Consider the following 15,419-nt stretch of genomic DNA (forward strand, 5'->3'; position numbering starts at 1 on the left):
TTCAATTGAGTTGGTTGTTGATTTGATTACTATCCTATGGTCATGTTATGGTTGAATTAAGATGAAATATAGTCCTATCATGCTAGTTCTTGAGATGTAATTTAGGTTATGGATTATAATGTGAATTTAGCCTATGTATCTTGTCTCAAGTTGTGATCTAAAGATGAATTGTGTTATAGAGATACAATTGGCCATGTTATTCTATTAATTAGTCTTTTGTTATGATGTTACTCCCCAAGTTGGGTTGAGTTATGGGTAGATGGTAAGACCTTGATAATAGATTATGAGAAAGACTTGGTAAGTCTTAGAATCTTTATCTTTACTTCCAATTGTGATTAATTGTTGTTAAGTTATGATGTTACATTGGGGTATACCTTATATTAATATTATAGGATGGCATGATGTTGAATTGAAATGTCTTGACTATGTTGTGAGGTTGGTTAAGGTGTATGTGCTATAAGGATGGTGATAACTATCAATGTGCCTTAAAATGTTATGATATGCTAAAGTGTTAACCTCACTTATATGAATTGTGATGAAAGGACTTAAACTCATACAATTCTTATTGAGCTATTGATGATGATGATTATTCAAAGGGTAGACCCTATGGCCTAATTAAGTTATGATTGATAATTAAAGGCTTAAAGACATTTCAAAAAAGGGACTCTAGCTTAGAACCGAGTGAACTAGATAGAGGAGTGTCCCTTTCCACATAGGAAAGATAGGAGAACTACATCACTCTTGAGATTGGAGATCATAATGCATGGTGCATAAAGAGGATCCCAACTAAATCTCCTAGTTCTTGAACTATGTTTCCCCCATAGGAATACTAGCTAGTGGATCCACGTAGTTGCAATGTTTTATGTTCTGGTACTACATTGGAAAGTAGTCCGCCTTTTTTTGGTGTAGGGTTTTATGACACCAGATTCCACACTAGCTCATGTGGTCTATGTCGGTTAGGGAAAGATGTTCTTAAAAGATAAAACAAATTAAAGGACTTGACCTCTAACTTGGATAACTTAAAGGGGTCTAGCTTAGTCTAGGTAGGGGTATGGGACTCTACTTAGACATTGCACTATATATATATATTATTTTTTTATTTTGAATTTTTTAAAAACAGTGTTTTTAAAATTGTTTTAGAATTAAGAAGCTCGTTTAATTTGTATCGGGGAGGGCCAAAATTGGGTGTCAACAACTGTCCCTCGTTTTACTTGGATTGATGCAAGAAATTCGAGGAAAATGAAATTGACCAATCCAATTTTGATTGACCATAAATTCATCTTTCCCACAAAAATTTGGTACGGACTTTAGGAATTATGGCCGAACCCTAGAAATAGGTCTCCTACATATCTCAGGGTATATGAGAATTCAGGCTACTTGTAGTTCGGTATGCTCGATTTAACGCACGATTTTGAAAGAATTCAAAAGCCATCTCGACACCAAATTATGATGGAATTAAAATGCTTGGGAGCAAGATTTAAGATCAAATGTTGGAATACAGCCAAGTTTTCAACGTTGAACCCTCCTACATATCCCTAAACTTCAAAAACCAGGCTGGTTGTAGTTCGACTCGATCGGTTGAAAAGGAAATCTATTATGCTAGATAACATTTGGTTCTGGAAGAGTAACAAATTAAGTCGAGTATGAAAAAGAGGCTTGTAACCTCTAAGTCATGAATGTGGCGCGCTTCACACCCATAATTAAGAATTTACACAGACATAATTTCCAACGCTCTTGGTGCATTGTCACTCAGATTTGGAAATTTGCCTCTGGCGATACCTAAATTTATGGATGCAAAATCGAAACTGAAAAACCTAAAGAAAATCCCACATGCCTTATGATAGGGGTGTGGTTTGATTGTTGTGGAAGTCGCTCCTCTACTCGCTTCCTAAGAGTATGACATTCCTCTTTGGACTGTGTCCCAATTCGCTGCTAAGAAAAGGTTCCATGTTGTGCTGCATCCTTTTTTGCGTCTTCCGCACCTGTGGTATGTCTTGGAGAATATATCCTTTTGGATGCTCTTGACAAAGACTGAGATAAAACTTGTCAGCATAAAAATACAATTTAAATGGGAGACAGTGTCTTTTACCGTGTCGACACTTATCGTTCTCTTCGACATTTGACGTCAACTCAATTGGTTTGACGTAAAGTAAGTAAATGGGAGACAGTGTCTTGTGTTTGCAGTATAATCTTCAATGCACTCTTCACTGGATGTCAAAATAAATAAAGCTGATGCAATGTTGATATTTTCTTTGTTGCTTTCGATGATTCTCTTGGCATTCACTCTTGCCAAATAAAGATGCAGTTGATGTTGATGGGTAAATATTTCCCTTGAGATGCATGATTCCTCCTCTGGCAGTGCATGATTTCTTGCGGGACATGAATAGCTTCCCGTGATGCATGATTTCTTGTGAGGTATGAATATCTTCCGGCGATGCATAAATTTCTGCGAGGCATGAATATCTTCTCGCGCTGCATAATTTCTGCGAGGTATGAAATCTTCTCGCGATGCATAATTTCTATGAGGTATGAAATCTTCTCGCGATGTATAAATTTCTACAAGGTATAAAATCTTATCGTGATGCATGAATATTAACTCGCGATGCATGAATATTGACTCGCGATGCATGGTCTTCCGCAATGCATGAGTATTGACTCGCAATGCATGATCTTCCGCGATGGATGGATATTGACTCGCGATGCATGATCTTCTGCGATGCATGAATATTGACTCGCGATGCATGATCTTACGCGATGCATGAATATTGACTCGCGATGCATGATCTTCCGCGATCCATGAATATTGACTCGCGATGCATGAATATTGACTCGCGATGCATGATCTTCCGCGATCCATGAATATTGACTCGCGATGCATGGTCTTCCGCGATCCATGAATATTGACTCGCGATGCATGCATATTAACTCTTGATGTCATCCTTGATACTAAATAAAGATAGTGCTTCAATCGAGCAACATAGTGATCTTCTGGGTGCTTTCTGGATAATCATATCGTCTCCAATGATGATAATGGTAAAACGACTTCCAAATAATATATTGTCTTGATCGATAATAAAATAACTGACCCCTCCGGGTAATGCATAATATCATATTTGATGTTATGATGCAAATGACGTCCTTTACGAAAACCGTAAACCCTTCCTTGAGATTTTTGCTTGATTCACCTCGAATCTAGCTATACGTTCTTTATAAATTTTGATGTTGTTAGAAATAGATTGAAATAAACAATTCATATTCCCAAGTCTCTGACATAAGCGATATAAAATTATTCTTGCTTCTCGGAAAACTATTGATTTTGGGACAATTTTCTCCTCCTTTGACTTCTCCATATTCATCTATCGGAAGAATTTGTTGATTTCAAAGCAAAGCTATAAACCTGTGTCCACAGAAAAAATTGTTTCTGCTCCTTGTCCAGCTATCTCCGGTTGATTTCCCGATTTCCCGGCTCTTGATAGATAAGACAAAATATTTTATATAATAAAAAATGAAACGTTAAAGGGAAAATTTAAGAGAAATAAATTTTCGAGAAATAGTGTTTGAAAAAGATCACTGCCAACTGTCATGTCATATCAGGCTTAACAAACTTCTTTAAGTCTGATGCTTGGAGGTTTATCTGATTATTCACTGGGGAGTTTTCAGAGTCACTCCGGATTTGTAGATAAACCCATGCTGAAATTTTGAAGCCATCCTCAAAATTTCTGTCCTAGTTAACTGTCTTGCTTATCTTTCCACTGTAACTGAGTAGATTGTGGAATTTTTGAGATATTCTCAAAATTCTATCCCAGTTGCAAATCTCAAAACATCTTCAGTCTTGACTTGCTAAGGAAGAATCTTCTCCTCGATAATTTTGAGTTCCTCTCAAAAATTCTGTCCTAGTTTCTATTGTAAAGAGGAATAGAAATCTTACAGGAGATATGACCGAACCCTTGTGGCGCCTACGTATCCCGTTGAGGCAGGAATCTGGTCAAACGTAGTCCCCTCTCAAGGTTGGCAAAATAAGAAAAAATTTCAAAGAAACCGACCGAGGCCGACATAGGCCGCCAACGTATCTCATTCTTGAGAATTTAGGTCGAACGTAGTTCAAATATAAAGAAATATTAAAAGGGATAAATGGGGCCGCCTACATATCTCATTCTTGCGAATTCAGGTCAGATGTAGTTCATTACAAAGGGATAAGAATTTAAGCAAAACAAATACAAGCAAACAGAATGATTACACGTAAATAACGGAAATGTAAACCGCAGCTTCACACGTAGTATCTCTTGACGGCATCTGAGTTGATCGGTTTCGGCCATACGGTGTCATCCATCTCCGACAGGACAAAGGCACCTCCAGATAATACTTTACGAACCATGTAAGGACCTTGCCGGTTCAGTGCAAACTTTCCTTTGTACTCGTCTTGATGAGAAAAAATACGCTTAAGAACAAACTGACCAGCTTCAAAAATTCTAGCTCTTACTCTCTTGTGAAAGGCACGAATCATTCTCTGTCTATACAACTGACCATGAAAGACAGCAACCATTCTATTCTCATCAATCAAAGTTAGTTGATCAATCCATTTGCTGACCCATTCAGCATTACTTAACTCAGCTTATTGGATGATTCTCAAAGACGGTATTTCGACCTCAGCAAGTATGACTGTTTCTGTTCCATATACTAACAAGTACAGAGTAGCTCCAGTCGATGTTCTGACAGTCGTTCGATAACCCAATAAAGCATATGGCCACATATCATGCCATCCTCGGTGTTTGTCAACCGTTTTCCTCATAATCGTCTTGATGTTCTTATTGGCGGCCTCCACAGCTCAGTTCATTTGAGGGCGATAAGCAGTTGAGTTTCGGTGAGTAATCTTGAATTGCTCACATATATCTCTCATCAAGTGACTGTTAAGATTTGCATCATTATCAGTAATGATCGACTCTGGTACTCCGAACCTGCATATCAAATTGTTGCGAACAAAATCAGCCACAACTTTCTTGGTTACTGACTTGTAAGAAGTTGCTTCCACCCATTTGGTTAAATAATCAATAGCAACCAAAATGAATTTGTGTCCGTTTGAGGCGGATTGCTCTATCGGACCAATGACATCCATACCCCAAGCTACAAATGGCAAAGGTGAACTCATAGCATTAAGTTCCTGAGGCGTAACTCGTATCAAATCACCGTGCACTTGACATTTGTGGCATTTTTGCACAAACTTGCAACAATCATTCTCCATAGTCATCCAGAAGTAATCGGCTCGAAGGATCTTTCTTGCCAAAGTGAGCCCATTTATATGCGTGCCACAAACTCCAGCATGTATCTGTTCAATAAGCCTCGCAACTTCAACGGCATCAACGCATCTTAGAAGACCTAAATCTGGAGTCCTCCTATAAAGGACTTCTCCACTTAAAAAGAAACCTAGGTCCATACGGCGAATTGACTTCTTTTGGTTGGCCGTAGAATCTTCAGGATAAGTTCCAGACTCCAAATACTTCTTTATATCAAAATACCCAGGCAAATCGTCTGGCTCTACTTTGACATGGACACAATGACTGGATATTCTTTCAACTCCATATCCAGAGGATCAATATAATCTGTATCCAGATGTTTAATCATCGAAGCGATGGTGGCAAGAGCATAGGCCAATTTGTTCTATATTCTGGGAGTATGTCTGAACTCGATCTTGCAAAACCTCTTGCACAGCTTCTGCACATACTATACGTAAGGTATAATCTTTGGGTTCTTCACAGCCCATTTTCCTTGAACTTGATGAATCAAAAGATCTGAATCTCTAATAACCAACAAATCGTAGACATTCATGTCGATGGACATTTTCAAACCAAGAATACACGTTTCGTATTCGGCCATGTTGTTCGTGCAATTAAATCGGAGCTTAGCCACCATGGGATAGTGCTGACCAGATTTTGACACTAAGACTGCTCCAATACCTTGATGATTTGCCGCTCAATCAAAGAATAATCTCCAACCTGGATATGCTTAAGAAATATCCTAACCCACAAATGACACTTCTTCATCATGAAAATAAGTCTTAAGTGGTTCATACTCTTCATCAACAGGATTTTCTGCAAGATGATCAGCCAAAGCCTGTGCTTTCATCGCTTTCTGAGTCACATACACAATGTCAAATTCACTCAACAACAGTTGCCACTTATCTAACTTTTCGGTCAGCATCGCCTTGTGGAAGATATACTTCAGCGGATCCATTTTGGAAATAAGGTAGGTAGTATAAGAAGACAAATAATGTCTCAACTTCTGAGCAAGCCACGTCAAAGCACAACATGTTCTCTCCAAAAAAGTGCGATGAGACTCGTATGGAGTAAACTTATTGGTTATATAATAAATGGCCCTTTCCTTCTTTCCTATCTCGTCATGTTGACCAAGTACGCATCCGAATGCACTATCTGAGACAGACAAATACAGCAATAAAGGACTCCCTTCTTGCGGAGGAACCAATATCGGTGGATTGGACAGATAGTTCTTGATAGCATCAAAAGTAGTCTGACACTCTTCAGTCCACTTTGTCGGGGCGTCTTTCTCAACAGCTCGAAAATAGGCTCACACACCACGGTTGATTGAGCTATGAATCGACTAATGTAGTTTAACCTCACTAAGAGACTCATCACCTCTTTTCTCGTCTTCGGTGGAGGTAACTCTTGAATTGCTTTAATCTTAGAGGGGTCGAGCTCAATACCCCTTCTGCTGACTATAAATCCCCACAATTTTCCGGCTGGAACTCCAAAAGCGCATTTGGCCGAATTTAACTTCAAGTTGTACCGACACAACGATCAAAGAATTTCCTTAGATGTGTCAAATGATCCGAACTCTCGCGAGATTTGATTATGATGTCAGCTACATACACTTCAATCTCCTTGTGAATCATGTCGTGAAATATGGTCGTCATAGCTCTCATGTAGGTAGCACCAACATTCTTGAGGCCAAACGGCATCACCATGTAGTGATATACACCCAAGATGTAATGAATGCTGTCTTTCTGCATCTTCCTCATCCATCAGAATTTTGTGATAGCCTGCGTAACAATCCACGAATGACTGCATTTCATGCTTAGCACAGTTGTCAATAAAAATGTGAATATTTGGCAACGGAAAATTATCCTTGGGGCTAGCTTTGTTGAGGTCTCTGTAGTCGACACAAATCCTGATTTTCACGTCTTTTTTGGCGACCAGAACAACATTGGCCAGCCAAGTTGGATATTGTGTCACTTCCACCAATCGGGACTCTATCTACATGGTGATCTCTACCTTAATCTCTAAACTCAGTTCAGGCTTGAATTTCCGAGTTTTTTACTTCACCGGATCGAACCCCATGTTAATAGGCAGCTTATGAGATACGACATCGGTACTCAGCCCTTGCATATCACCGACTTCCCAAACAAACACATCGATATATTCAGTAAGCAAATGAATCAGGCCTTCTCTCTGAGCTTCATTTAGGTGGATGCTGATCTTAACTTCTTTAAGACATTCTGGATCATTCAAATTTACTGTTTCCATTTCCTCTAGATTTGGTTTATGCTGATTTTTGAATTGTCGAAATTCTTTGGCGACATACTCTCGTACCTCACTTTCTTCGTCGTAATCGTCGACCTCGTCATGACCAACCCCATTTTGTTCATTCAGCTCGTGACATGACATGACATTGGCGGGTCTAAAAATTATGTTACAGAAATCATAAACTGACAAAGTTAGGAAAGTAAAGTATAAAAAATGAATAAATAAATAGAGTTTGAAAATAGAAGAGGCTTCATTCAAAATTGGAAAATAATGCAAACTTTGGCTATGGCACAGGGCCATGTTGCCTTCTTTGAACATCACGATGAAAATTCGAAAACTCGAACAGTTAAGAAAATGTAAAATGATGGGTCTTGGGCCTCTTTCGGACTACCATCAATTTTAATGTGCATGAAATGGTGCCTTTCTACCGAGGAGTTCGGGTGATCAGGATGGGCATAAAGGTCCAGTTTTGCAGTACTCTCCCGGCTCAGCGTCGCGGATACCAGCTAGCTCGACCTCTTCCTCAACAACAACATCGATCTCCTTGAAAAGGTCACATATTCCTTCCCCAAGGTCTTCATACTCGGCATACTCCCTGATTGGAAAGGATTAATACAGATGTGGGATCGGCTTAGCCAATGCTTGATCATTTTTCTTCTTCATATTAATGTCATCATCCGAGGGGATGTACCCCAAACCATATCTGGATCCCCCAATGAGGATCGAAACAGGCTCAATAATTCCATGGGAATCTCTTCCTAATCCGAAGCCCGGTTCAAAACCATTCTGCAGCATCATAGTGGCTATCATCTTGTACACGGCAGGCATGGGAGTTTGTGAGGCCAAGTCCTCACCGGTGGCATTCACCAGCTCCACCGTGTAGAAATTTGTACCTCACAACATCTCATCAATGATCGGCACCTGTCTGCCAGAGTGACTCCCTTCGCCATGAATAACCAACTCTTTGTTCTCCCACACGAGCTTCATCATCTAATGTAGAGTAGAAGGGTCAGCTCCAGCAATATGGATGAAAGGCCTTCCTAGAAGAAGGTTATAACTGGTATCGATATCCAATACTTGAAATTATGCGCTGAATTCCGCTGGGCCCATTTAAATGATCAAATTCACCGCTCCCAACGTACCTTTCTGAACCCTATCAAAGGCTCTCATGTTGACTTGGTTTTGCTCCAGTTTCCCAAGGTCAAACCTTAGCTGCCTTAACGTCGACAACGGGCAGATATTCAGACCAGATTCATCATCTACTATGACGCGGTTGACAACCTTTTTGAGGCATACCACAATGATGTGCAACGCCTTGTTGTGTGACCTCCCTTCAAAAGGCAGCTCATCGTCACAAAAGTTAATTCGGTGCCCTCGAATAACCTGGTGAATCATGGCGGCCATGTTATCGCCGCTTATGCCCGCGGGTACGTACGTATCATCGAGAGCCTTCATTAAAGTCTGCCTATGGGATTGAGAGCTCATCAGCAGGGCCCATACGGAGATCTGAGATGGAGTATTCTCCAAATGCTTGACGATAGAATAATCTTTTGGCTGCATTCTTCTCCAGGATTCCTCCGCTTCTCCTTCGCTTATTGGCCTTTTAGCCTGATCCTTCTTCTAACCTCTGACAGCAAGATCGTCAGGAGTGTAACATCTTTCAGACCTGGTCATGCCTTGAGCAGCAATAGTTTCAATGACGAACTTAGGCTTGACGAGAGTTTTTGATGGCACCAAAGCAACAACCTTTGCAGGTGTCAAAATAACGAACTCTCATTCTCTTTGATGCTTAAAGAAGCAATAGCATTTTCCAAATCATCGTGAACGATGGGAGTAATCACTTTCGTTCCACACCATTCTTCGTCTGTCTCGATCATATTGACATTACTGTCTCCATGATTCATCAACAGGTTGGTGTTGACATTAGGTGCCGCCGGTTGGAGAGAGACTACCTCTTGATCAATCAAATCTTGAATTTTGTGCTTGAGGTTGATACCATCTTCAGTATCATGCGCAACACTGTTGGAATAATAAGCACATCTCTGATCGGGTCTGTAGAATTTTGAATTGACATCCACGGGTTTGGGCCCCACAAGGTGGATGTATCCGGCCGCAGCCAATCGCTCGTACAACTTTGTTCGGCTTTCAGCAAGCGCAGTGAAGTTCCTTGAAGGTTTCTTCTCGAATCTGGGTCGGGGAGGGTCATAACTGCCTTGTTGAGGAGGAGGCACCTATTGATAACTTCTTGTATTTGGATGGGGAGCTTAGCTTCTGGGATATGGATTAGTTTGGTAGTTCGGCGATGGAGCTTGGTGATTCGGAGGGAAATTTTTGTATAGTGGAGCTTGGACTTGATAAACAGAAGGGGGTGCTCGGTAGCTTGACTACATGTTAGCGCAGTTAGGAGAAACACCCTGGTAAGGAGATGGAATTTGGTAAGGTGTAGGGTGATTTGGGTAAATGGGAGATGGATTTTGGTAATTCGGGGGTGGACTTTGGTATAGTGGAGCTTGGATGTTTGGATAAATGGGAGTAGCATTTTGGTTGTTGGGATGACTAGATTGTGTGTAGCAAGCTTGGTAAGACTTTGGGATGGCCGGGAACGACCTTGGGAATATGATGAGCTTCTAGGGGTTTTCCTTCCCCCGTATGAAACAGCAGCGATTTCCTCTCTTTTCTTTTTCAACAACCCTGAAGATCCAGGCGATGTGGTTACACGGGCTACCATTCCTAATTTTAAACCGTCCTCGATAGTCTCACCAATCTTGACTATCTCGGCAAACTTTTCTCCAACGAGTAACATAATTCTGTCATAATATTCAGGCTCTTGCACGCGCACGAATACTTCAATGATTTCTTTCTCAGACATGGGTGGTCTCACCCTTGCCGCTTCTTTTCTCCACCTATAGGCGAACTCCCTATAACTCTAGGTTTCTTTTTGCTTCATCTTCTCCAAAGAGTATCGGTCCGGCATAATTTCAACGTTGTAAGCAAATTGATCGATAAAATCTTTGGCCAATGTATTCCAGCTAGGCCATTGTCTGGTTTCATGCGATGTGAACCACTCAAGAGCTTCTCCGCACAGGCTTTGACTGAAGAGCCGCATCAATAAAGCTTCATCCCTTCCAACTTCAACGAGCTGGTCGCAGTAGGCTCTCAAATGGGCCATATGATTGCCCATTTCTTCCGAAGGTGTCAAACTTTGGGATCTTGAACCCTTCAGGAAGGTCCAAATTTGGATGAATACATAATTCTTCATAACTAAGCCCGGCGATATCAGGGATGCATTGGAGATCCTTCATGGCCTTCTTGATCTCTTCCTTTATGTCAACCTTTACCTCTTCCATTACCCTCCACTCCTTTTCCTGTTCCTCGTAATGGTCCAGCTCAGAACCATTCACATCGTGCTCGGCAGGGACAGGAATTTGGAAATTGGTTCTTTTTGGTAAGGGTGGAGCTATAGAGGGACTCTGAGCGGTTTGAGCGCTTTGATAATTCTGTGGGTACGTCTGAGGATTGGTATTCTGATTTAAGTGGTGGTAGGGTGTTTGGGGATTAAAAGTATTTTGGTTTTGATTTTGCGGTGGAGGAGCAGTTTGATGGTGGGTATTTTGAGGATGGGGTGGCATTTGGGGATGGTTGTTTTGAGGAGGAGGTGGAGTTTGGTAGTATACGGAAGCATATTGGGGATTTTGGGTAGTCAGATCTATAACTGAAAGATTCTGAGCGGGTGTAGATGGTTGGTTCTGAGTTGGATCCATATTTGAGGAAGGGAAGTAGATTGGAGGCCTCCCATCAGCAGCGTTAGCAGCAAATCCTGGTGGAGGCAGATCCTGTCTCCTTTGCGTTTCTACTCTCATCTCTGCAATCTGTTGCATCAGCTGTAGAATCAACTCATTCTGGTCCGCTATGGTGGGTTGAGCCACCACAACATCAGTAAGACTCACTTCTTCGTTATTATCCCCCATAACAGTCTTTTCTTTGTCTGAGCTTTGTCTAGGGAAGGAATCTGCGGGACCTTTTGATCTGGTGAAATAAGGATGATCTGCCAGCTTTCGATCGACACAGATCAGTTTCAATGTACCTAAGAAGGAAAACAACTCAAAGGCAGATTTGTCAGTGCAAATTCCGAGTACAAAATGCATAATATCACACAGAGAGCAGATAAACACACAAGTTGCTTTGTTTAAGGATATCTTCAACCCACGATTGAGGACGGAAACACATTTTTTAACAAGCCTGAGTTTGCTTGTTTTAGTTTTGACGCTGCCTCAGAAAGGCTAAATCACGTTGAGCTACGGTCTTCTTGCAACTGTTCTTTGACGTTTGTTGATCTGGTCTTCGTATTTTCTCGTAACATGAAGGGGAGAATGAAAAAAATTTTAAAGATAGGGTTCGGGCCTGGGAAGGCTGCCTACGTATCTCACAAGAAGAATTCAGGCCGAACGTAGTTCGAGTACAAGACAAAACATTTTCATTCATTCGTTCATTACGATTACAAGGGAATTTAAAGGCAACAATAGAGCTTTTAAAAGATTAAATGGTGAAGACACGTTAGTCATTTCCCTTCTTGTTGATGCATTAGTATTCTCCTTTTAGACAACCTAGGAATGGAGGCTTGTAGACTATTTCCTCGTCGTCGTTTTCCTCAGTCGCTTCAGGGTGAGCGTTATTGGGACCACTATTAGCTCCTTTCTCATAGACGGGGTATTTTCGCCCATTTTCCGAAGTTTATCAATCGTGTTGCTATGGAAGGCTTTGTTCTTCTTTCTCAGTGCGGCCATTCTCTCTCATGAAGGTAAATTCCGTTGTCAGCTCTTCATCAAGTGACATGCTTTTAGCTAACAGAGCGGCGGTCTCCGATTCTATCCTTGCCTCTCTCGCTTTTCTTTCTTGCACTTTTGACCGAAGAATGTTCAACTTCTCTCGCAAGTCCTCTTTCTCCATTTCAACATCATTCTTTCTCTTCATCTGTGATGACAGATCCTCATCCAGCGTCACGGTTGCAGCTTTGTAGATTGCAGTGGCCATGTCAACTCTGAGCCCTTCCTCCTTGGCTTCTTGAATTTCTCGAGTGATCTGTTCTATCTTCCTTTATAGTTCTCCTCCAGTGAGTTCCATATGGATGCTCTTACCATTGTCCATAACAGTGATTTTACCTTTCCTGAGACAGTAGAATGGATGTTTCAGCATTTTTGGTATAAGGGATGTCTCTTTTGAGTGAGAAACTTAAGACTTGGAAATTTGTGTCGGATATTTTGTAATACTGACTTCTGTATATTCTTTGGAATTTCTGGATAGTAGTGGGTTTGCGGTATCCTCATTCATAGCAACATAACACATAAGCAGTTAAACACACATATATCGTGTCCTAACACATACTGAGGGACCCTTTTATGCCAAGGGTAGGCCTAGCGTATTTGAATGATGTACGTGTGAATTTAAACCAAATAAACAATTCCCCCCAAAATAAATTTTACTAGTGAATAATAATGTTCACAAAGGGGAAATAGGGGATGAAATATTAAAGACAAACCCACGCAGGGGCCATTTGAAAGCGCAACAAAGGCAGGCCCACGCAGGGGCTAAAAAAATGTAAATACATCTATAAAAACAACTCAGGGGCGAAGTCAACTATGCCTCTCCAGATGATCCTGCTCCGTCTTCGTCCCCTTGAGTCTTGTATTGCTGAAACATATATCTTAACATCAGCAAGAATCCTTCACCCAGGCGTCCTTTGTCTTCCAAGCTTTTGTATTGCATCCTCTCGATTTTCTCCTTGATCCAGGTATCGAAATCATCATAACCACGCCTTAGTCTTTCCACCTCTTGAGTCTCCCTCTCAAGAGTATCTTGGTTCTCGACAAACTTAGCGTTCACCTCTTGGGCATCTTTCTTTACCTCTTGTAGCTCAGCCACCGCTTTGGCTTCTCTGTCCGTTACGCTGCAAAAGCTACGCGGGGATTTGAAAGGAGACGTTTTATATGTCCTTCTTCAGCCATTCTTTGTAACCCTTGTCATATCCAGCATTGAACCGGTCAGAGGCGATGGTGTCTTTATCCATACGCTTAGCACCTTTCTATTCTCTGAACATTTCAGAAGCATCGTGCACTCTATCATCTCCAATATCGTATATGTAAGCGCCATAGTACGCCTCTTTGGGTAGAGTTTGTTTCCTCCCAAACTGTCGCAAGAATATAAAGGGCGCATAAGGGCGAATTTCCCGAATACCTGGGAGAGGAAGTACAATCTGTCTGCGGCTCTCCACGATGACTTCTTTGGAGATGAAACGTTCAATCCATTGGAGATCTTCTTCTCTCAATTCGGAGAAAATTTGAGCGCATCTCCCCCTTGTTCTTCGATTGTCCATATTTGCCCAGTACAACAGGTCATTCAAATCCTTAAGGGTGTTCTTGTTGTCAAGAGATGTAGCTCCCGAGTCCCAGCACCCTTCGCTAAATGGCTGAGGATCCACCACTGAAGGAGCAAGTTGCATCCTTGGAAGTATTGATGTCCCTCTTAGCATTTTTCCAGGGCTCGATACATATCGGATAGGATGACCAAAGCTATAGGATAATACTTTGTTGTATCTTGGTTCTCATACCCTTTGAACAAGGTATGCACGAGTGTTATAACTCGGACATTAATACTCAGACTTGGACCATGAGGGAAGACCATTGTTCCCAACAACGCCACAGCAAATGCTAGAGGACGAATCTCGTTCCATTCTCTCTAGGAGATCTTGAACTCTTGGTTGTAAGTGGCGTAGAAGCTTGCATGTCCAAATCGGATATAAAGATCTATGAATGCTACATGGGATTCTTAGCACCAGTAGGCAAAGTCTTTTCCCAACCCAAACCAGTCTGCAATATCCTCTACGGAAGGCTTATTGGGGATGCAGATGTCTTATTGTTTTCTCGCTCTCCTTTCTATCCCAGTGCCTACCGTGTCTATACAATCTCTGATCTCCTCCAAAGTCGGGGTAATTTCGGCGGTTCCGAATTGAAACACCATTCTTTTGCTATCCCAATATCGTAAGGACCTCAACCAGTTCTGGTCAACCGTTCAGGTTAATCAATTCTGTTAATGCACCCACGTATTTGTTGAGGGTTCTTCTGTGATCTCCGTCGAGATTGTCATACCACATTATGAGTTGAGGTCGTGCTTTTATGACCATATCAAACTTTAGAAAATGGTCCATATCTACAAAATAGAAGCTAGTTAGTTTTCCCCACCCCCCAAATTGGTTTTTACACGTGCATCATTCAAATGTCACATAAAATGATGCGTCGTGAGGTTGAAGACCTTAGACACGGTTTTGGCGATTTTCTACTTAATGGACTTAATACACCTTGGGTATTAAGCCGTCTTAGGCTAATGCTTAATTTTTCAATTTGGTTTCGCTCTATATTAGGTTTACTAGAATAGCTTTCAAGTTGATAGTTACCCGAGTCGGACAAACATCGGGGTGAAGCTACCAAACAACGTCGAATGACGGCATTCCAACTATTTGTTTGATACTTCCAAATGAATTCTTGTGTATTTCTAAAGAAAGCCATGGAAAACCATGTAACTTTCGTTTTCCTAATGCATACTATTTACCATTAGGCGAAAGAATACCATGGAAATGCAACAAAATTAAACTAAGGTAAACTAAACAAGTAAATAATTTACCACAAATAGACAAAGAACGTTAGTTTTAAGGTTAGAATCATCTGTTTCCCCAGTAGAGTCGCCATTTCTGTTTTATCAAAAAAGGAAAAACATTTATTTTATTTTATTTTTGGAGAGTTTTAGATTTTAGAGTCGCACTTAACTTTTTAAAGAAAAATCAAGAAAACATTTATTTTTAAAAGACTTAAACAGATAAAATCATTTGAAAAT

General features: G+C 41.0%; 1 protein-coding gene across 1 annotated transcript; it reads right to left on the reverse strand.

Annotated features, from left to right (window-relative positions):
• Positions 1 to 4,267: 4,267 nt before the first annotated feature.
• Positions 4,268 to 4,789, reverse strand: LOC107021182. Its single transcript, XM_015221795.1, has 2 exons — positions 4,689 to 4,789; positions 4,268 to 4,583 (listed from the first exon to the last, which is right to left on the reverse strand). Exons 1-2 carry the CDS (start codon positions 4,787 to 4,789, stop codon positions 4,268 to 4,270), a joined length of 417 nt encoding a protein of 138 aa, XP_015077281.1.
• Between the last annotated feature and the right edge of the window lie 10,630 nt (positions 4,790 to 15,419).

The sequence above is a fragment of the Solanum pennellii genome, chromosome 1, assembly GCF_001406875.1.
Source record: "Solanum pennellii chromosome 1, SPENNV200".
NCBI classification, from domain to species: Eukaryota; Viridiplantae; Streptophyta; class Magnoliopsida; order Solanales; family Solanaceae; genus Solanum; species Solanum pennellii.